This window comes from Microtus ochrogaster, chromosome 22 (assembly GCF_000317375.1).
Source record: "Microtus ochrogaster isolate Prairie Vole_2 chromosome 22, MicOch1.0, whole genome shotgun sequence".
In the NCBI taxonomy this organism is placed as follows: domain Eukaryota; kingdom Metazoa; phylum Chordata; class Mammalia; order Rodentia; family Cricetidae; genus Microtus; species Microtus ochrogaster.
Genome location: NC_022023.1, coordinates 1,739,149 through 1,760,434, shown reverse-complemented (window position 1 = coordinate 1,760,434; position 21,286 = coordinate 1,739,149). Strand labels below are relative to the sequence as shown.

General features: G+C 43.2%; 1 protein-coding gene across 10 annotated transcripts in view; it reads right to left on the bottom strand.

The window, feature by feature from the left end:
* Window positions 1–4,239: 4,239 nt before the first annotated feature.
* The window catches only part of Emsy (EMSY, BRCA2 interacting transcriptional repressor), a 70,318-nt gene continuing 53,271 nt past the window's right edge, over window positions 4,240–21,286 (bottom strand). For 2 of the 10 annotated variants that reach the window (XM_013350163.2, XM_013350165.2), the window contains 7 exons: window positions 16,197–16,361; window positions 14,295–14,450; window positions 13,548–13,589; window positions 11,017–11,168; window positions 8,799–9,359; window positions 7,484–7,963; window positions 4,922–5,116 (listed from right to left, as the gene is read on the bottom strand). In XM_013350163.2, coding sequence (XP_013205617.1) covers window positions 4,922–5,116; window positions 7,484–7,963; window positions 8,799–9,359; window positions 11,017–11,168; window positions 13,548–13,589; window positions 14,295–14,450; window positions 16,197–16,361 — 1,751 coding nt within the window. Of the gene's footprint in view, window positions 5,117–7,483; window positions 8,140–8,798; window positions 9,360–11,016; window positions 11,169–13,547; window positions 13,590–14,294; window positions 14,451–16,196; window positions 16,362–21,286 lie in introns of those variants that run through there. The other 8 variants (XM_013350161.2, XM_013350166.2, XM_026784252.1 and 5 more) reach the window with 8 other exon arrangements.

The following is a 21,286-nucleotide window of genomic DNA, read 5'->3' as shown; positions in this document are numbered from 1 at the left end:
AGACACCAGGTGACTCAAAGGCACAGGGAGAGCTAGTCATGGCAACCCATGTCTGCAATCCCAGCACTTGTGAGGCATTTGAGGCAAGCCTGGGCTAAATAGCGAGACTGAAGCCAAATGAGCTACACACGGGAAGCAGCACACTGAAGCACTTCTATGGCAAGCCAGCGGCCTCTGCTTTAGGTTTGCACTCTAGACCAGACCTTCTCTGGAGACTCTGGGCCCTAGGTGACAGCACTGAACTCCCACTTCCTTCTATTCCTTCTCCCACCAGGCTGTGTTCTCGATGCTGAGCTGGGAAGTTACTAAGCTCAGCAGAACAGTTTGAAGAAATACAGATGGACTCACAGTTGAGGGATCACGAGAGCGTGTTTCTGGAAACCCTGTACCATGGTTAGAATGAACAATAACAACATCAACAATGTCCTGTCGCTTCGTTTATTTGTGCTGTAGTCACCGGAAAAGTCGTCAACCCCCAAATGACTCATTGCCTGAGGTTCTGAATGGGATCCTAAAACCACCACCCCGTGTTCTTCCTGTCCTTTGAAGCAGCAGAACAAATGACAGCAGAGATGGGCACTGTCCCCCGCGTCCAGAATGGATGCTGCATAAACACCATCTCAACAATAACATCCTCATCTAAAAACAACCAAAACAAGCTTGTTATTTCTGCCGTTTGCCTGTACCCTTCAGTGAGGAAGCATGTGCACCTGTGCGCAGAGACCAAAAACCAAGATGGTTTGTGAACTTGCTAGGGCTTCCTTCATGCAGGCCCTGCTCTAAGGGCAGGAAAGTGAACTGGATTCTCACAGTGAAAGTTGTGGTACCCGGTGGAAACATCCAGAGAGGAGGTGTGGATGAGCAGACTAAGGGGTAGAACAGGATGTGTCCTGGGAGGTGACTTGAGATAAAAGATTAAAGAGGGTTTCATAAACAATTAGGGGTCAAGGGCAGGGGCATGGCTCAGTCTGTCAAGTGCTTGCCATGTTAAGCATGGGAATCTGTTGGTTCTCCAGCACCCATCTGAAAACCCCAAGTGCGGTGGCATGCATTTGTAGTTCCAGAGCTGGGATGCAGACAGAGGGTCCTTGGAGCTCACTGTCCGGCCAGCCTAGCCTAGTCAGAGAACCCCAGTCAGCTCCCAGTGAGAGATCCTGCCTCAAGGAAAAAGGTGAATGCAGTGAATGAGGAAGAAGCAACTAAAGGAAAAGGCTTGTCAGAATCTTCTAGCAAGATACACCAGCTCCCTGGCACCCCACAGCTATGCCCAGTTCCACATTCTGCTTTCCTGCTTTGGTTGCTCTTACTGGAGCATATCCTACACCTCTACCCACAGAGAACGTCAGCCCCTCCTTCTCAGCACAAATGGGACGCTGAGGTCAGGGGAGAGCAAACAGGAACCAATGCATCTATTCGGCCATGTGCTAACCCTGGACAGCTTCCTCTCTGGGAGCCCAGTACCAGCTAGACCCTCTCCTGTCATCCGAGGCCAGTGTATCGCCAGCCTCTCCCACATCGAAAGCCTCTCTGGAAGGATCTCACCAGGAACAATTCCTTACACCGAAACTAAGTGAGCAAAATCAGAGAACCAGGTGGGATGCACAGCTCTAGTTCCCGAAAGACGGAGGCAAGAGAATCACAACTAGGCTGGACAAGAGTGACGTCTCACCTCGAAATAAACAAGCTAGCACCCCAGAAGCAGCTATGTATGGTGTGATGCATGCCTCCATGCCCAGCCCTTGAGAAGCTGTGGTGGGAGGATTATGGGTTTAAGACTAGCCGGGACCACATAGTGTTACTCAATCAATTTTGTTTTCTAAAATTTCTTGGGCCGGGCGATGGTGGCACACACCTTTAATCCCAGCACTTGGGAGGCAGAGGCAGGCGGATCTCTGGGAGTTCGAGACCAGCCAGGTCTACAGAGGTAGTTCCAGGATAGGCTCCAAAGCCACAGAGAAACCCTGTCTCGAAAAAAAAAAATTTCTTGACTCCATTCTTACAGAAATGACATATTTTATAGGTTTACAGTAACTCTTGGGATTATCTGTATTTTCCAATTCTCTCCATTCTCCTAGTTTCTGCCCCCAATTTCATTAGAACTGAATTTTCCCAAGCTCACCAATGCCTTCCTTGGGGTGGGGGCTGGTGAGGTGGCTTAGCCACTGGTCACTAAGCTTGATGGCCTGTTTGACACCCAGAACCCACACGGAGGGAAAAAGAGCTAACTTCTAACAGCTGCTCTCTGGCTCTCTCTAAATGAACTGCTTCTTCATCTGTGCCTAGGACACCAGGGTCCAGCTTCTCCCCCCACCCTTCCACCTCTTTCTGGTTCCGACTCACCCTGGCCACACGTGCCATACTGTCCTAGGCTGACTCACTCACCCTCCGGCTTTCTCCATCTGATGTCTAGCAAGCACCCTGAACTTTAATGAATAACAGACTCAGTTCTGCTCTCGCTCCCTCATACGAGAACTTGCCAGTCTTTCCCACTTCAGTGGCCATTTGAGTCTTCCAGGGTGCCCGGTTCAAATACCTTGGTGTTGAGTGACATTAATAAAATGTTCTATGCTCCCATTCCCCAACAGAAGCATCGGAAACCAAGCAGAAACCATGAGAAGTAGCCTTGTCAGAGTTCTGGAAAACAGAGTTACAGTAGCAGCCGAATACTCAGTAAAGACAGAAGTGACTTCACAACTTCAGAGTACTTACCAGGAACTGGGGGAGACAGGGAAGGGAAACCACTGTGCAAACGAGACAGATTCAGCTGGGTTGATGGAAACACCCAGTGGCGGACAGCGGTGACGGTGATGGCTCAACACCGAAGGCACTAAATGCCACCGAGTTACACTCTTAAGACGGTTAAAATGGTAACTCCAGCTTATGTCTATTTTGCCACGAGGGCGGGGGGGGGGGACTGATGGCACTTTATGACACTGCCCATCTCATGTCCCCACTGTGGGACCCTGGTCCCCAGCTCTAGAAGCAGGATAGAGATGCCAGGCACGCTCACCTTTCATTGACAGTGCCCTACAACATTGAGGACAGCTCACAGGTGCCGAGGGTAACAAGGTAGATCACCTGAGCCCGGGAGCAAAAGGCGGGGAGGGAGGCAGACATTCAAAAAGCACTTCTTGAAGAGGGAGTTTGAAAACGCTCATCCCAGAAGACCTGAAACTGTCACCTCGGGTAGGTCCCTAGGATCTGTGGGAAGTCTGGGTAAGGCTGAAGAGCCAGATGAGAGAAGCAATCTGTAAAGATTTTTGTCTGTTCAGCTCCTGGGATCCACGAAAATCTGTCAAATATTAACTGTACACCAGCTAGGAACAAAGATTTCAGTGACCACCCGTGAGGAAGAAAACACTCCATGGGAAGTACAGGAAAAAGCACTGCGCAAATGGACTGCTACAGCTTTCAATAGCTAGCCCGAAAACCCGGGCTGAGTCTGCGTGCCTCTCAGCCCAGCAGAGCAGGCAAAGCTCTGTGAGTTTGGGCCAACCTGGTCTACACAGTGAGTCCCAGGCCAGCTAGGACTATAGAGAGAGACCCTGTCTCTAAAATGGGAAGGCTTAAGAGACATTAATTTACATGATCTAAGAGACAAAAGTATAAAGATGATTATAAAGCTATGTTATTGGGCACATAAAAATATACGTTGTGACAACATAAAGAGGAGCTATAAAAAAACCACAGGTTTGGAAGGTAAGTTCGTATCAACTCAAACTGAATTGCTACATATTTAGAACATTCACTATAATTCCCACAGTAACCACAAAGGAAATATTTAGATATCCTAGAAAAGTTTCTCAGTGGGTAAAGGTACTTCCCTCTAGGCTTACACCGTGAGTCTAGTCCATGGCTTCCGTGCATGGTGAAGGGGGAAGAGTCTTTGTAAGTTGTCCTCTGACCTCAACAGGTGCACCATGGCACAGGCACCTCCCTCCCTCGACAAATAAATGTGATTTTAAAAGCTTAAAAAAAAAATCCTTAAGATGTATACCAAAAAAATGAGTGAGGAACGAGGACAGTTCCCAGGAAACAAGAGGAAGCCAGGAAGCAAAAGAGGACATAAGACAACCGAAAACCAAACCAAATGGCAGAAGCCATTCCTCGTTGGTAATCCATTAGGCACAGAGTCAAAAAGAGCTGGGGTCCAAATGTAGCTTAGGGGTGGAGCGCTTGTTCAGCATGCCCAAGGGTTTGATGCTCACGGGGGAGGGGAGACAGGAACTTCAGAACAGATTTTAAAACCACGATCTAATTAATATACACTCGACATACGGTTCATCTGCGACCCAGCAGACTGTAAGGAAAAACAGAAACAAATAGTACATATAACCAAGAGAATCGGGATGGCTATAACACAGTATGAAACAAATGGACTAATGTTTCAGGAGACAAAGGACAACGTATAAATTATAAATGTATAAATGAGCATGAAGATGTAACAATTATTAGTGGATATGTGGCAAGCAACATTGTATGGTACTATTCACCAAAATGAGTCAATATTTACAGAATCAAAAGAAAATATTCCACAATAATGGAGAGTTGTGGAGATATCAATAAACACTTTCAATAAGAAACAAAGAGCTGGGCATGGTAGCACGTCTTTAATCCCAGAACTTGGGAAGCAGAGCCAGGCAGATTTCTACGAGTTGGAGACCAACCTGGTCTACACAGTGAGTTCCAGGACGCCAGGGCTCCATGGGTGTGCACCTTTTCCTTTTTTTCTTTTTCTTTATTTCTTAAAAAGTACATTCCTCCGTGAGTTTTATCTTGTTAAAATGCTGCTCCTGCAGCAACGTCTCATTGGAACGCTGTGTTTCTAAGTCCACAGCCTAAACGAGCAAAGTGCTTTTCTAAGTTTCCCTGGACACTTGGTAACCAAGCAGGCTTTAAAGTGCACTCGGGTGTCTGAAGACTAGGAGCGGTCGGCAGAGTTCTGGGAGGGGCTGGGCTCAGTCCCATCCTCCGTGCTACTGTCCACGTCCTGCTCCATTGCCGTCTCGTCGTCATCCAGCTGCTGACTGGTGAAGTTGTTCAGCTCGAGAAGCCCACTGGGCTCTACAACCACGTTGGAGCTGGAGTGACAAGGAATAGCATACTGGGGAATGGCCTGGAAAAGAAGATGCGGGACAGTGTGCTTACAGTGGAGAAAGGTAGCGGGGAATGCACCCCCTTCCCGCCCCGAAATAGGCACAGAAAACAGAAAGCTGGCATGGACCAGACAACTTCCACATGGAGCACTGTGCTAGATCTCACATAGGGCATTCTACTGCATTCCGTGACAATGTTGTATGAATGAGATTATCATTTTCATAATACACAAGTGAGCAACCGTGAGGTGAAAGATGTCCTTCAGGTCGGTCACACAGCTGTCAAGGTTAATGCTGGATTCCACCTCAAATCCCATACAACCAAAGTGTATGTACTCCTTTACTTTGTACTCCTTTACTGGGGCCTCTTCTAACAAAGAAGGCTAACGGCTCCTGCACATTTAAAAGCTAGGCCTTTTGCTTTGTTTTTTTCCATCTTATCTGAATTTTATCAGTTTTGTTTTTTGAGACAGGATCTCACTATGAAATCCTGGCTGGCTTAAAACTCACAGAGATCCACCTGCCTCTGCCTCTCAAGTTATGGGAATAAAAACATGCACCATCACACCCAGCCTGAATGATACAATATTTTGTTCTTCATCTTCAAGATGAATGACTTGTTGCTGACACACAATCGGTTTTAAGCCTCTTCGGTGGTTCAAAGAGGAAACCAACTTGTTTAGTCATAGCAAAACACTTTTATTGCAACTAAGTAATAAAGGTATGCCAAAAATCTGCCATTTAAACAACAACAACAACAACAAAAATTACTAGGTTAACACTGGCTGGAGCCCCTTGGTAAGCACTTATTGGTGACTCATAGTCCTACCAGAATCTTTTATCTTCAAAGTTGGAGAGGGGGGGGTCTCAAGTATCCCAAACTGGCCTTGAACAGACTATGTGGCTGGGATGACCTTAAACTTCCCATCCTCCTGCCTCTACTCTCCACGTGTGGGGATTATAAGCATGCACTACCACGCCTGGAATATCAGCTATATCACACTTCTGCTCTTAATCCTGGACATGAATAAATTGCATTTTCATTCCTGCTAATACAATGCAGAAAAACATTTCAACTACGCCACCCCAAATGAGTATGGCCATCTAAGCCCCCAGATGTTACAATCCATTTTAGTAAAACCAGTAAGAGTTACCATCTGTTGGTCACACACTGAGGCAGTCACTGTGCTAGGTGTCCCTTACACACTCTACAAATGAGGCATGACTATTCCCACGCCCGACGAGAAGACAGGGATGAGAGTGACGTCAGTAGTGCAGGCCACAGTCGTGAGTGGCAAAACCAGAAACCAAAACAGTCCACCTCTTCAGGGAAAAGACCAGCAATCACAACAAAACCTTTTGTTAAGAAATATGTAATTCACTAAATTATTTTTATAGATGGGAAAAATAATTGAATAATTTAACAGCTACTTTTGATACATCTTAATTATCAGCCCTCGTATTATGTCTCATTTGGTTTAATTATGGTTAATCTGCATTCTTGCAAATGGAAAGTTTATTTATGAACTTTGAAGCACACAGCAGTGGCTCTAAGCCAATTCTAGATTCTCCACAGGTCCGTAAGTGGGAACTCTCAGTGAAATGAAATGGGCTGCTCTCATACTGTGCAAACTATGTACCAGTTTGGAACAAATATAAACTGCCAATAACAAGGAAAATAAGTCTTAAAATCTTGCATTTAGAGACTGAAATAAAACACAACCCCTAAGGGCTAGTCTGACTCAGTCTGAGTCATCAACCTTAACCTACAACACAGAATGGCAGATGGCTTTTAGGACAGACGATAAAGGCGGAGAAGGAGGCTGCCGATGAACCACCCACGGTGGCGACAACACCTCAACAAGGTGATCAAATGACACTGACACAAGAAGCAAAGGTTATGGTTATGCCAAGTTAGACACACACATGGGGAGCGTGTTTCTGCAGACACTCCAGCCGGCTGAAGTTGACTATTCTGGGAACCACAAATTCAGATGAGGAACAAGAAATGTTTACAAAGTGTCCCTGAAATCCAAACACTTATATTCCAGTTTGTCAGACCACGCAGCCCAAAATGTGAGCCTCGGAAAGCAATGACCTTGTGAGTGACATGAAATCGGGGTGACACAAAGACATGGTCCCTAAATCACACAGTGTGCTGTGTGATCATATCTACCAAGTTTCTGTGATTGCTCTCAAAACAAACAACAATAAAAAAAAGCTAAATATAAATTAGTATATTGTAATAGTCTCTAAACCAACTCAAAGAAAACCTATCTCTGCTTTTTGTTACCACCTTAGAGTGGCTAGTCTGGTGACACCCCAAAATGCATCAAGCCCACAACCTCCCATCTGCCCAAGGCGTCTGTTTTCCTTCCGGGTCTTACCTGGATGATAATTTCTGTTGGGCTCTCTTCAGCTTTCTTTTGGCCTACATTCTGAATACGCATGAACTGGCCTGTCGCAGGCACTCCTGCTGCTTCCAGCTTTCTGGTCGTTAGGGAAGGGCCAACAGCAGATGGACTTGAACAGGACTCTCTACATTTCGCCATCCCTGCCACCACCATGTGGGTGGAGGGCAAAGCTCCTGCCTCACCAGCGAGCACACTGGTGGCTAGAGCCTTCTTTGGGGGATCCACTACCATATGTTCTACATTTGTATCAATCTGAGCTTCCATCAAAGACATTTGCAAAATGTCTGACACTGCTGTCTTCTCAGAGGCCTGAATGGGAGGTATGCTTGTAATTGGTGACGTCAGCTTAGGAACAGAACTGCCACCAGATATCTTTGTAACTGTGGGAGGCTGGCGCCCCTCAAATGTTATCTTTGTAACAGAGGATCCTTGGGTTATAATTGGCTGCTCCACCTGAAAACAAATTGGGGTTGTGTGTATTATAGCTACATCTCTTTGAGGAAAAACTAATCAAACACTCCAGAAAATATGGTAAAAGAAACATTTGTGCAGTATACTAGAAGGCATTTTGAAGCTCCATGTTTTAGTAAGAGGGCTGGATGGGAAGGATCTGTTTTCTTTTAAGGAACCTAGGGAAAGAGGAGGGGTTGAAAGAACCTTTGTTCAGCCAGCCAAGCTTTGAGGCAGTAAAGGAAAAAAAAAAAAAAAATCACAGCAGCCTAGTTTTTCTGAGATTTACATCCCGAGACACCTTCGACCCGCTCAAATGATTTCACATAATCTACTTTTAAAATTAAAAGTTGAGTTGGGTTTTTCAATCTTTTCCTTCAAAGTACAACTGTACAAACATATTCTATATATGTATTTGCAATATATAAATATATACATATATATACACACACACATCAGTCCAGAATTATCAATTAGTGCTAATAAAATTTTTCTTTTGATTATCCACGTATTTCTTCTGCTATCTAGGTGATAAATCTAGAGGGTAAATTCATCAACTAGACGAAAGGAAGACAGATGGTCAATTTTGTTCCTTAGAAGCCTGCGGTTTACTTAGCTGACGTGATTCTTTAGAAACGGCCTAGAAAAGCCCAGCCCAGCTCTCAGAGTGCTTTTCCCCCAACACCAACACCAGCACAATGAGGCTTTGGGGTTCCCTTGCTTGGAGGAAGCACTGCTGGCTGTGACGACAACCTTAAAAAACAAAACAAAAAACTTCACCTATGCCCAACCCCCGCGAACAGAGAAGTAATTTTGCAAGCTATCAAAATTCTGTTACCTGGCTTGCCGGTTGTTTCTCTGATGACGTTGAGAGCGCCATTTGGCTCTGGGGAGTTTGGGGTTGCACGTAGATTTTTGGTTGGTTTGGAGCTTGCTGCAGTTTTGGGAGCTGCTGCGTGGTTTTCACAGCAAGCACCTGTACTACAGTTTGCGGGGGCTGTGCCATTAAGGTAGGAAGCTGCCTGTCTTTGGCCACCACGGGATGCTGTGTGTGCGGTGCATCTGGCTTGGGCTGTGCTTGTTCCTGCTGGAGAGGACTCAGTTTCTGATGTCTGATGGAAAGCTGGGGCATCTGTGTGAGCTTGTGCTGGAGCTGGTCTGCCTGCAGGTGGAGGGTCTGCTTCTGCTTGGTCTGGAAGCACTGCAGAGTCTTCACTTGCAGCTGAGTTTGCTCCAGCTGGGGGCTAAGTTTCTGCTGCTTAGCTGACTGAGACTGAGTCAGGGCAGATCGGTAAAACAGACCTGTCTGAGGATCCAATGTGTCCATCTCTTCAACCTCACCCTCCTCAGTTCCAAGTTCCTCACTGTGTTTGGTAAAAGCAGTGTGACTGCTTAATGCCTAAGTAAAAGAGACACAAAATAAGAATGAAATAAGAAAAAACAAACGAACAAACAAAAACCACCTACAGTGTCACAAGAAAAATATTAGAGATTCATTCCGATATTTTTAGAGGAGCCTAAAGAGACTACAAAGCTTCATGGGCTTTTAATCAAAACCCATATTTTGAACTCTCAAACAGTAATTACTTCAAAATCCAGTCCATTCATTATTACACAGAAAGTCCTGGAGAACCCCAAATCTATAGATTAGGGGAATGAGGTGCCCTGAAGAACAGGTGGCTCCCCAGGTCAGGAGCCACACTTCAGCCTGTGCTTGAGGGACACTCACCTGTCTAAAGGCTGCAAAACCAAGGCTTGGGAAAGCCCTCTTTAGCCACATGCAAGCTCTTAACCCCAAAGGTCAGCTGGACTGTCTTGGAGATACGTCCACCCCAATCTCCACAGCAGGTCTCTCTGAGGAGAGGTTGTGTCACCTCAGAGTCCAGACTCACTAGGCCACAGCTTCCTAGAGACCTGTCTCCTAGAAGGGAGTGAGCCAGTGGACAAGGCATTCCTCTTCGTGGGCAAGGAGACTGACCGCCCAGGGTCAGTTCATCTTAACTGTGCTCTGGCTATCTAGCACTGAGGGCAACTGTTAGAGCCAGGCTCTCGGGCCTCTCTGTATATAAGAAAGATCAACGTCAGGACAGACTAAGAGCTCCCACCCAGTGAAATCTTGAGACGGGTGGCTTTCCTTTGGGACACAACAAAATCCACCTTATCCTAGCTTTCCTGCTGCCTTGTCATACAGTACACCATTACTCTAACTTCAAAAGTGGAACGTGCCCTTGGATCAGACTTGATACACACACAGCTGTGGTTCAGCGCCTCTTCACTGTCTTTCGGGTTTGCTGGCAGCCAAGCGACTAAGGAGAGTCACAGCCGAATCTGATACCCACAATGAAGCTATGAGGCAGAAATGCCACTATAGGTTTAAATCATGGTTCTCCCGCCTGGAGCAAGTTACATGATTTTGGCTAGAAAGAGGTACGATATACCTACCTTTCAGAATCATAGTGAGGTGTACTTACAGCTCAAAACATGTCGTCACACAAAAATCAACTTAACAGCATAGCTTTCTTTTTCCTCACTATTTCCTCACTGAATACCAGGTTCCTATCTGATATCAATTCATTTCCTTCCTGTTGAATCTTCTTTTACTGGTCACACATAATTAAAGGAGTAAAATATTTTTTTCCCTTCTTGTTCATAATGGCCTCATGAGGACTCATTATAAAGTATAAAATAAAAGCAAAAACAAACTTAGCAAACAGCTGAACAAGTCAAATGCTACTTCGTTTTGAAAAATCTTACTTATACCATTAGTAAATCCGTCTGCAATAGTAAGAGACACAGAGACAGTGACCAACTCTGAAGTTAGGAGACTCACCCAGACAGCCCAACCCTTCTGAAATGCAAAGAGTCTCTGCAACGTTAAAAACAAGAAAATACTGCTTTCTAATTATCTCCTGGTGTCCAGACCCCAATTCAGACTATTAGTTCCTCACAGATGGATGAGTTACACATACATTCTACAATTCAGATAGAAAATAAATGAACCTTATTTCGGGAATAAAGAGGTTACAGAACGTAAGAAGAAAAAGAAGAGATACAACCTGTTGCATAATGTGGGTGATTGCTCCAGGGGAAGACGCTGGGATGGACTTTACCACAACTGAAGTCTGTGTTGCAGTCTGTGACTGAGCCACATGTTGGAGCAGGGTCCGCTGGGGCTGGGAAGGCTGTTGGGGCTGGGAGCGATGGCTGACTGAAAATAGAGGAGGTGGGTGATGTTTCCTCAGAAATCACCACAGCAACGGTAAGCAGTGACCATCATTTTAAACACACGCATGAACTTGTATCTAGGAACTCTGTAAACCCTAAGAGCTTCTTATGAAACCACTTCCTCATCTGCAAAATGTGAACAGAGCACTGTATGCGGAGGGGATGTGCAGAGAGGCACCGTGAGAACTTGCCTTTAAAGCAGCGCCCTCTTGTGAACTGTTGGGTTTTCTCTAGAGACTTTAGCCCACTGAGCTCACAGGGAAACAAAGCGTTTCTTTCCACAGCCCCAGACACGCACTGCTCCTCTAATGGAGAGAATGTCACAGGACAAAACGACGCTGCACAAAGGTCCCGTCTCACTCCTGTGAATCTGGAGCCACTTGGTTTCTATTAAAGAACCAAAACTCAGAGCCTGGCTGTTTACCTGTGTTTCAGTGGAATAATAAAAATTTGCTTTTTTTCTTACAAAAGGCAAATGAAAAAAAATGGGTTGAAATTGGTCCTTAAACAAAGGATCAACAGGAAAAAAAGGTTGCTCTGCCTGCCACCTCAGTTTTAGCTCAAACAGACCAGCAAGAGTGAAGCTGTAGGGATCAACCCCACTTCCTCCTCTCCCACCACAGGGCTCATTCACACTACTCATCTTTATAGATGTCATCATTTACCAGCCACATTTTCTTCTTTTTTAAAATTTATTTATTTTTATTTATGTGCATTGGTGTTTTGCCATGGGTGTTGGGTCTCCTGGAACCAGTTTCACACAGGTTAAGTGGCCATGTGGGTGCTGGGAATTGAACTTAGGTCCTCTGGAAGAACAAGTGTTCTTAACTGCTGAGCCATGTCTCCAGCCCCACATTGGCCTCAACTTCAAGTTTTAACAGTATAGACACTTGCCACATCCAAACCCATAGAATACTCAAATGCCTTTAGTTACTGGGAAGGAAACCCTTGAATCAAGAAGAGTTAAAAAACAAATCTGTAAATGAGCTAAGAGTTTTGAGAGTATGAAAACTCCTCCAATAACCCATAACTGTAAGGTTATGTAGCTTAGCTTCAATTTCAAGGAGCACTGCTCCATGCTTAGAAAGAGTGAGCTGCACCTAAGATCAAAGCGCATGTGTGGTCGTCTAAGGACTAGAGTCCAGCTGTGACTGGTCACAATGCTCTTCTTTATACACTCACAAATGCCTCGGATGCACCATGAGGTTACAGACAGCATCCCCTGGACGACTCTTATGCTGCGGTGGACTACCTCACTGCATTTCACAGTATGCTTTTATGTGTATTTTAGATTATATAACTTAATAATCTTCCACATAGTCTCAGCTAAACTGACAATAAAGACCCAGGATTTACATTTAAAGTACTACTGAAATCATTTACAATAGAACTAAATAGGAAAAAAAATATGACATTAAACTCAAGCAAGCAAATCAATGAAAATTTTAAATGAAAGCAATATTAAAAAATGAATGACATCTGAAACATAACAATAAATTTCTGATGAAAATGTTTAATTATATAGACCATTTTGATACCATACTAGCTTTCATAATTATTACAGTAAGTTTTTTTTTAAAGATTTAGTCATTCATTAATTTACTTATTTTGGAGTGTGTGTGCGTGTGTGCGTGTGTGTGTGTGTGTGTGTGTGTGTGTGTGCGCGTGCGCACGTGTGCACCACATATATCTGGGTGCCTACTGGGACTAAAGGAAGGTATTTGATAATGTGGACCTTAAGTTATTACAGGGGATTGTGAACCACTGAATATGGGTACTGGGAACCAAACTCAGGACCTCTGGAAAAGCAGTATCTATACTTAACTGCTGAGCCATCTCTCCAGTCCCAGTAGTAAGACTTTTTAAATTAAAGAAACAAATTAGACTTAACAAAATATCAAAAAATACTATGTAAAAATAATTCTCCTTCAAGTTTCTATTAATATTTTCTTACCAAATGCTCATATGTAGGTCACTAAAGTTCAGTGACCCCAACACTAGCACTCACAGCAGAACAAAACAGGGCACAGAGCAGCTAGCTCCCGACACTGCTGTAGCCGTGAGAGGTGAGGACAAGGGATGGAGGCCGCGGAAGGAAAGGCCTTTACGAAACAGATGGCGCGACCTTAGCTGGCCCACAGAAGCCCCACACAGTCATCCATTTCTCTAGACAATTCTTTTTTTTTCCTTCAGCAAACAGTTCGTTTTCCCTCTACTTTGCAAAATAACCTTTCTTTCCCTTCGCTAAGTGGAGCTTACCTTCCCTCAGCAGAGCAGAGCAGAGCGCATCCATTTAAGTAGTTCCCCATAACTAATCATTGTCTACCTTTCATTATGCTACAAATGGATGCACACCACTTACCTAGAAGGGGAAAAGCAATCTCTGTCCCCTCATCAGTGCGTTCTGAAAAGGATAAGTAAGGGAAGAAATCATAGGTCTTTCATCTATTCACTACGTGTTTGTCTAGGCTTCTGGAGGCGCCAACATTCAGTGCTCCAGCACACCGGCCTCTGCACCAATGGCTTTCTGCTAAGTATCTGTGAAGTTCATCGTTTTCTATTATCATCACTGGATTTTCTTTCTGGGCAGTTTCACCCATGAGTCTCAGTATCTGCTCAATAACACTAAAGAACTCCCGTTTCCCTATGGCCTCTAGAATCTTCAGATACCGGAAACTTTACCTTCTCCCTTAACCACTGCTTAGACAAACCCCAGGTGTCTGCTCTCTTCCACCCTGGGTTACTCACATCATGAGCTCCACCAGTTCTCAAGCTAAGTAAGTGTGCAATATTCCAGGTGTGACCTCACCTGAATGCAAGACAAAGAATTTCACTTCTCCATGAGTACCATCCCCAAAATCTCATTAGTATTCGGTTGCTGGACCATAGGTAAATATCTAATCTGCTTCGTGTGTGTGTGTGTGGGGGGGGGGGGAAGAGAGAGAGAATGATTGAGATTAAAAGGTCAGGGAAACCCCCAAAGATGCCGATCTGCTCTGAAAACAAACAGAAGAGCTAAGAGATAAAGCTATGACCTCCCCCACATGAGCACCCAGGAGAGCCACAAAGGCAGCACTACCTTAATACTATGTTGCAAGAGGACACCTACCAGTGGTGATGTATTCAGCAACTAGTTCTGACTCTACCACAGCAATGGATGGACTCTCAGGAGAATGTCTCTTTTCCTGGGTCATCTGAATAGGTACTGCCATTTGACTCAAGTCAATAGTGGGTTGTCTTGGTTTAGATTCCAATTTTTCCTTTACTGCATAAAAAAGTCGGGGAAAAGTTAACTTTTATTATAAACAAACACTAAAACCAGAGTTGTCTATGGGAATAATGAACCAGACCTCTGGGGTGCCACAATGCAGTGACTAGAAAGACAATGAACTGAAAACTGCAGACTGCTCAGTGTGGTTGGGTAGCCTGCAGCCTGCATAACCACGCCCAGCAGCCTACAATACTTCCTAGTCAGTCACACTCAAGTCCCCCTGTCACTCCAGACAGCCAGTTGTTTCTCTTTACATACTCCTCCCAGGATGCTATTCCTTTGTATCCCCAGTACACAACAGCACGATCTGCTCTGGGGTATACCCCAGAATAGCACCACCCATTGATTGATTACTTCATCTGACCTACTCAAAATCTAAGGGCCGGGAATGGCACCCAGAGGTCAGGTGCTTGTCCAGCACACACATGGTCTTGAGTTTGATCCTCAGCACAAGAGGGAAATTCATATAGCCTTTACTGAGGGAGGACTGCAGAGTTCAGTGTTGACCTGGGCAATATCCAGGCCAGCTTGAGCTATAGAGTGAGACCGTGTGTGTGTGTGTGTGTGTGTGTGTGTGTGTGTGTGTGTGTGTAATTTAAGGTATGGCCAAAAAAGTCTTTAATGACTTTTAAAGAATAAAACAAAGTTTTGCACTGTTAGGATAAAAATAGGTTCTCTGCTTATGTGTCTAAAATGTCTGATAAAACAGCCTCTAATTAATACAGATAGTGCATATGTATAAATGTATTTAATTTATACATATAGTAGTATATGTATAGATATATTTTTTTAACTTCTTACCACTTTTTCAATAAAATCTCTTTACTCAACATTCCTATCTATATAAATGATTGATGGAAATGGTTGAATCTGTCAAAGACAAGCAGCTACAAAATGTACCCAAGGCTAAAAAATAATATTACTAGAAGGAATCATCTACAATTTATATCAAATATAAGTATACAGTTTAGCATAGAATTTACAATACACAGTTTTCAGTAACTAAGTCCACTAAAAGACAGCTCCCACCAAGAGCAGAATCAGACAAAAGAGAACAATCATTTTAAACAAAGAAGGCAAACCCTGCTGTGATCCTGGCCCTGGCCAGGATCCTGCCACTGAACAAGTGGGTAACCTTTCTCAATGTCAGCTAGCTTCTCCAAAACATGAAAGGGTTAGATGAGATCATCAATAAACCCCCAAAATATTCACATAAATGTCCTATTATAGCAGAAAACTCAGTGTAACTTACATAGGGGTGTCCTAGAAGATATCAAAGATATTTAGTAACTACAAACACCGACAGACTCTTACTACACACAGACACTCTAGTGGATAACCTACACAAGAAGTAAATAAATCAATCAATCTGAAAATAAGGTGAGAACATGAGCATGTTTACAATCAAGTCTAATGGCATTTTATGGTGCAAACTTGCTCCGGCAGCATCAATGAGGACAGCGGGACCCTTCGATCTGTGTCCCACTTGTGCTTACAAGTGACAAGCCCATCCCTCCTGCTGGCAAGAGGACTGTCCATCTGAAACAGAAGTCAGCCCTGTCTGTCTGTCTGTCTTCTAATGACAACTCTCCATCTATACATCGTACTCCGACGTGTATCTTAAGGAACAGTGATTACAAACAAGTCCAGAAGGGGAGAAACTATACAACAGTGGTGTATTCCAGCACAACCCATCTCTAGAGAAAACATGCTTCATCAGCTGAGCATGTGAGTTCATACCTGTTGTCTGTTGGAGTTCTAACAGAGCTTTGATTGTTGAAGTAGCTGATTGTGATTCACTGGATACATCCTGATATATTATGGTAGGGCTAGTCTCCATTGCAATCTCATGTTCTGACCAATCCTGACGCCGGGAAGCAATTACATGAACTACAGGCTGGGAATCTGTTTTATATTAGTTAAAAAAAAACAAACCCTATAAACAAAGTTTCTCTTAAAATAAAGCAATTTTTTATCTTCGTATTTAATGTAAACGTCACACTTGACTTCTCTAAGAAGACTGCAGCTATCAGAAGGCAAACTGTCTCTCACTTCTGAGCTCACTTACTCATTCACTCACTTAGCTTACACTGGACACCTGAATATCAGGATCCACATTTAAAGGTTCAAGAAACCCACAGAATAATCCAAGAATGCTCAAAAAGCACACAGTCTATTTGAGGAGACGAACATGTAAAAAGACAGTACAATTCAATGTGCTAACTGCTGCCTACACAGGTGTGCATCTATAAAGGTGAATGCTTGTTTGTGTTTACCAAAAGCAAAACATTCTAGGAGACTAGCTTTCCCCAGTGCACATGAAAACGTTTCTATACACAGCCTGAGTACTTGGGACAGTAAGGAAAGAGAGTCAGTCTAGAAAGATCATGACGTAACAGAAGTCTAACAGGTCAAAGCCAGGTGAAAAGCTTCAACCCTGTCAGTTACTAGCAAGATGATTCTTCGGGTCTTAGCTCTACTGTTGAATAAGAACAAGACTGGTGGGTATAACACATTGATAGTCTGTGATGCTAATGCCATTCCGAGGAATACCTTAGGCAATGGTGTCACTGTGAGAACACACTTCCATACTGAGAAGAAACAGCTTGCTACATGTCAGCTACACAGCACCCCAAACTGTCATCATATATTTACAGTCCACTGCAGAGTAAAACATTATTATAAGGTGTATGATGATATATAAATAACCTTAATGAACTATAAAGGTCAGCAGAAATGTGGTTGTTGGGAGGTGACTGAAAACTCAATTCTATTTAAGTTGGTTGGAAAATAAATTCCAGCACTAGAAGGAGGCACACATAGAAATACAGAATGTGCATCAGATTAAGCAACACATACTTAAGAGCTCTCTATAAACCAAATAAGCCAGAGCACTGTGTCTAAGACACTGCATAAGGAAATGGAGAGAACACAAAGATAAGATCCCTAAGGCTCAGATCTGGACATCGCAATGGGGGAAACAGAAATGGAGATAGCTTCACGTCCTGGGGTAAACATCAAATGATTAAAACAAGGAAAGAGACTGCTTTTCTTTGTGCTGCTTAGTTAAAGCATCAGAAAGTCTTCTGGTTGCTCAAAAATACAAGAAAAAGCATGGAGGTCCACCCTCTGAAAACATTACATCTGAAAGTCAGGAGGATGCCCAAAAACACTGGAGCAAGGGAATAATTCTTATAATGAAACAATTTTCCTGAAGAAAATATACAAGAGGTTCAGAATGTGTAATCACCATTAGACAGGTCAGGGGTGGTGGCACAGGCTTGGAAGCCAGAATATGGGAGGTGAAATAAGAGGAGCAGGAGTTTGAGATCAAACTGGACTATCTGAGACCCTGTCTTTAAGAAACAAAACCCCTGAGTAGAAAACATCACACCAGAGACACACCAGTTCTATTAAGCTTCCTATCACATGTGCAAGACCAGCTGTTGTTGCCTATAATGCCAAAGGCCATGTGAAGAATACTGTAATTTTTCTTCACATAATAGAAGAAGAAATACAGGAAATTGTGTTTGTTTGTTTGTTTGTTTAGAGACAAGGTCTATAGCAGTCAAAATGACCTTGACCTCATGAACCTCCTACTTCCACTTCCCAAGTGCTGGAATTTGCAGGCATATTCCACCTTGCTGTTTATATAGAACTGGGAATTGAACGCAGGCCTTCATGTATACCAAACAAACACTTTTTCAACTGAAACACATCCCTAGTATCCCAATAATCAAAATTTTAACTTGAAACTGGTTATACTAGGAAAACACTATTTTATATAACTTAAGCTCTTGAGCACAAGCCCTTTGTGGAACAACGTATTTGTACACTGTGAAGTTGTGTTGCTCTTATTAATTTAATAAAGTGCTAAATGGCCAACAGCTAGGCAGGAAGAAGTATAGACAGGAACTCTGGGTACAGGGGGAACTCTGGGAAAAAGAAGGGAGGAGTGGCCAGCCAGATGGAGAGGCAGGAAAATGCCCTAAGTCATGTGGCAGCATGTAAACGGATAAGTATGGGTTAAGTTGTAAGAAGTAGTTAGTAACAAGTCTGAGCTATCGGACCAGCTTTTATAATTAATAAGTCTCTGTGTGGGTATTTGGGAGCTGGCAGGTGGGAGAGAAAATTCAGCTACAAATGGCACCCCATGGGGGTCCACATACATCCACATAAAGCCTGAGAGAGTTTGAAACAGAGTAAAATGTGTCTTTCTGATGACCACACACTCTGGGGTAGGCTCAGTGGTATCAACAAGCAGCGGCATGGCTCTTTTTAGAGGCCCGAGCACCTGCGTGGGGTTTATGCAGCAGCAGTCGGCACACTACTCAATGGCATGTGACTAGGTAGAAACACCTACAGCACCGTGGACCCAGAAACTTTCCAAAGCTGGAGCGAGAAACATGGCTCCTGCCAGTACCTCCACCATGCGGTCAGGTTCTCAGGAAACAAAGGCACCCGGGTGGAGCCAGCAGCCAGCAGCCACTAGCTAAGCTGCATAGCAGTTTATAAAGTCTTTAAAGAAAGAGTAGCAATTAAAAAAAAAAAAGCCATGTAAAGATGAAAATTACAGGGAGTCAGCATCCTGTAAATTAATAAACCTTTTGATGGCTGATGAATGGGTGACAGCTGCTGAGACACACTGAGTTATGGATGCTGCTGGATCAAACCAACCTCTATGTTTTAAGCGTCTTGACTTCAAAATGCAAAAAGTTATAGTTTTGTCCCCACAGAAAACAAAAGGCTGAGGATTCATTCAGGGTTGAAGAAGATCAGGTTTGAGCAAGGAGGATCCCCTGGAAATCCTGGCTACAGACATAAAACATAAACCTAAAAAAACTACAGGATAGGTGATGTATATTTTATCTGCTCAAATATAAAACAAAAAATCATCTTTGGCCGACTTGTGTACATTTGAAAGTTTAGTGTTTTCAGAGCAAGGAGACGAGACAGCAGTAAAAACGAAGGCCAGGCGGTCCAACAACTCAGAGCTCCTCAGTTCCACCTCCACAACCTTTAAGGCTGCTGGCCGAGATGGTCCAGCCTCAGACTACTCCAGTCAGGACTGGACCATTATCCTGACTTCTCAGAGTTTCCCCCAAAGATGTTAGTGGTCCCAGACAACAGAAAGCAGTCTAGAGAAAACAACGTCCACATTCCCAAGAAATGGGTTATGGATGTTTGTCATCACTTGGGGAAGTTAGGTAAGTTATCATTGGTCATGGTCAGAAAAAGACCTAAACAAAAGAGTTAGATACACAGATCTCATTCTAAAGGAAAAAGGGGGGATATAGTATAGAAATGATGGGTTTATTATTAAAGGCTTTATTAAACATTCTTTAATCCGAAAAGCAATTATTAATCTCAAAATATTTTACACTGGTATGGATTTTGGTTTATTGGTACAAGTTTAAAGTTATTTTTGTTATATTGTATGGATACACTCTACTCTTGTTTGGGGTATTGTGTTTATGCTGCTCATTTAAATTGCAATGTATAATTAAGAAATACATCTCTAATAATAAAACTTGTAGTCATATTAGGTATGTTTTCAAGGTTAAACAGCTATTAGATGATAGATGGTCTTCAAATACTTCAAAGACATACAGATTATGGTATTAATGATGTTTAATAACCTGAGGCTTTTCATGACAATGAGACAAATCTGCTACTGACAGCACCAATCTACTTCAGAGAAGATGATGGGCATCGAAGAACCTCTACATGGAGTTTACTTTCTTTGTGGCAAACCTAGCCACTTGGGCAAGAAACTGCTCTTGCCTTGACTGCTGACAGTAGCTTTCCAAATTGGACAAATAGAACACAGAAGAAAGTGACTGCTGAACTTTACCAAGACAAGGTAGGTCAGGCCTTCAAATTTTCCTGCTTCTCAGAAAAGCCTGTCAGATATTCCAGGCCTGTATATCAAAGATGGATGCCCCAACATTGCAGAAGAACTTTGGGTGACTGTTCAGGTAGTCAGATGCCCCTGCCATTAGGTAATATTATTTCCTTTTGGCGTCTTTGATGGAGTTAAAGACTAAATAGTTAAACTTCTAGTTTTCTTTAGTTATGATAAAAAGTAAATTAGGTATGAAACTTTAGATCCACAAAGACAAGATAGATAATACAGAATTTTTTCTAAATTTGCCAAAAACAAATGGACTGAATATTGTAACTCTAACTCTTGATAACTGTTTTTGTTGTATAAAGTTTTACTATGTTAAAGTTAAAACCTTCCTTTTTATAATTAGACAAAAAGGGGCAAATGTTGTGGAACAATCTTTTGGTACACTGTGAAGATATGCTGTTCTCATTGGTTTAATGAACAGCTAAATGGCCAATGGCTAAGCAGGCAGAGGTCCAGATGGGAGGGCCAGACAGAGAGCACTCTGGCTCCTTGAAAAGTATGAAAGTCTAGTTCTAGACTAGGGCAGAGGTAAATGTCATGAGTTATGTGCCAACATGTAAACTGATAAATATGGGCTAATTTAAGTTGTATGAGCTAATTAGTAACAAGCCTAAGGTATCAGCAAAGCTTTCCTAGTTAATAAGAAGTCTCGGTGTGATTATTTGGGAGCTGGCAGGCAGGACATAATAATGTGCCTACGAGCCTATAATCTGAGCACCCAGGAGGAACATCAATTGGATGTCATATAATCTGAGCCATATAGTTTCAGACTAGTCTGGGTTTCTGTCTTCTCATTGATGATATAGGCAAAGAGAGTCTCTTCAACCCAACTCTGAGATACACTGAATACTGAAAGTAGGGACAGTATAAAAATACGGTGGAAAAGATAGAAAAAGTAACAAATTTCTGTACAGGA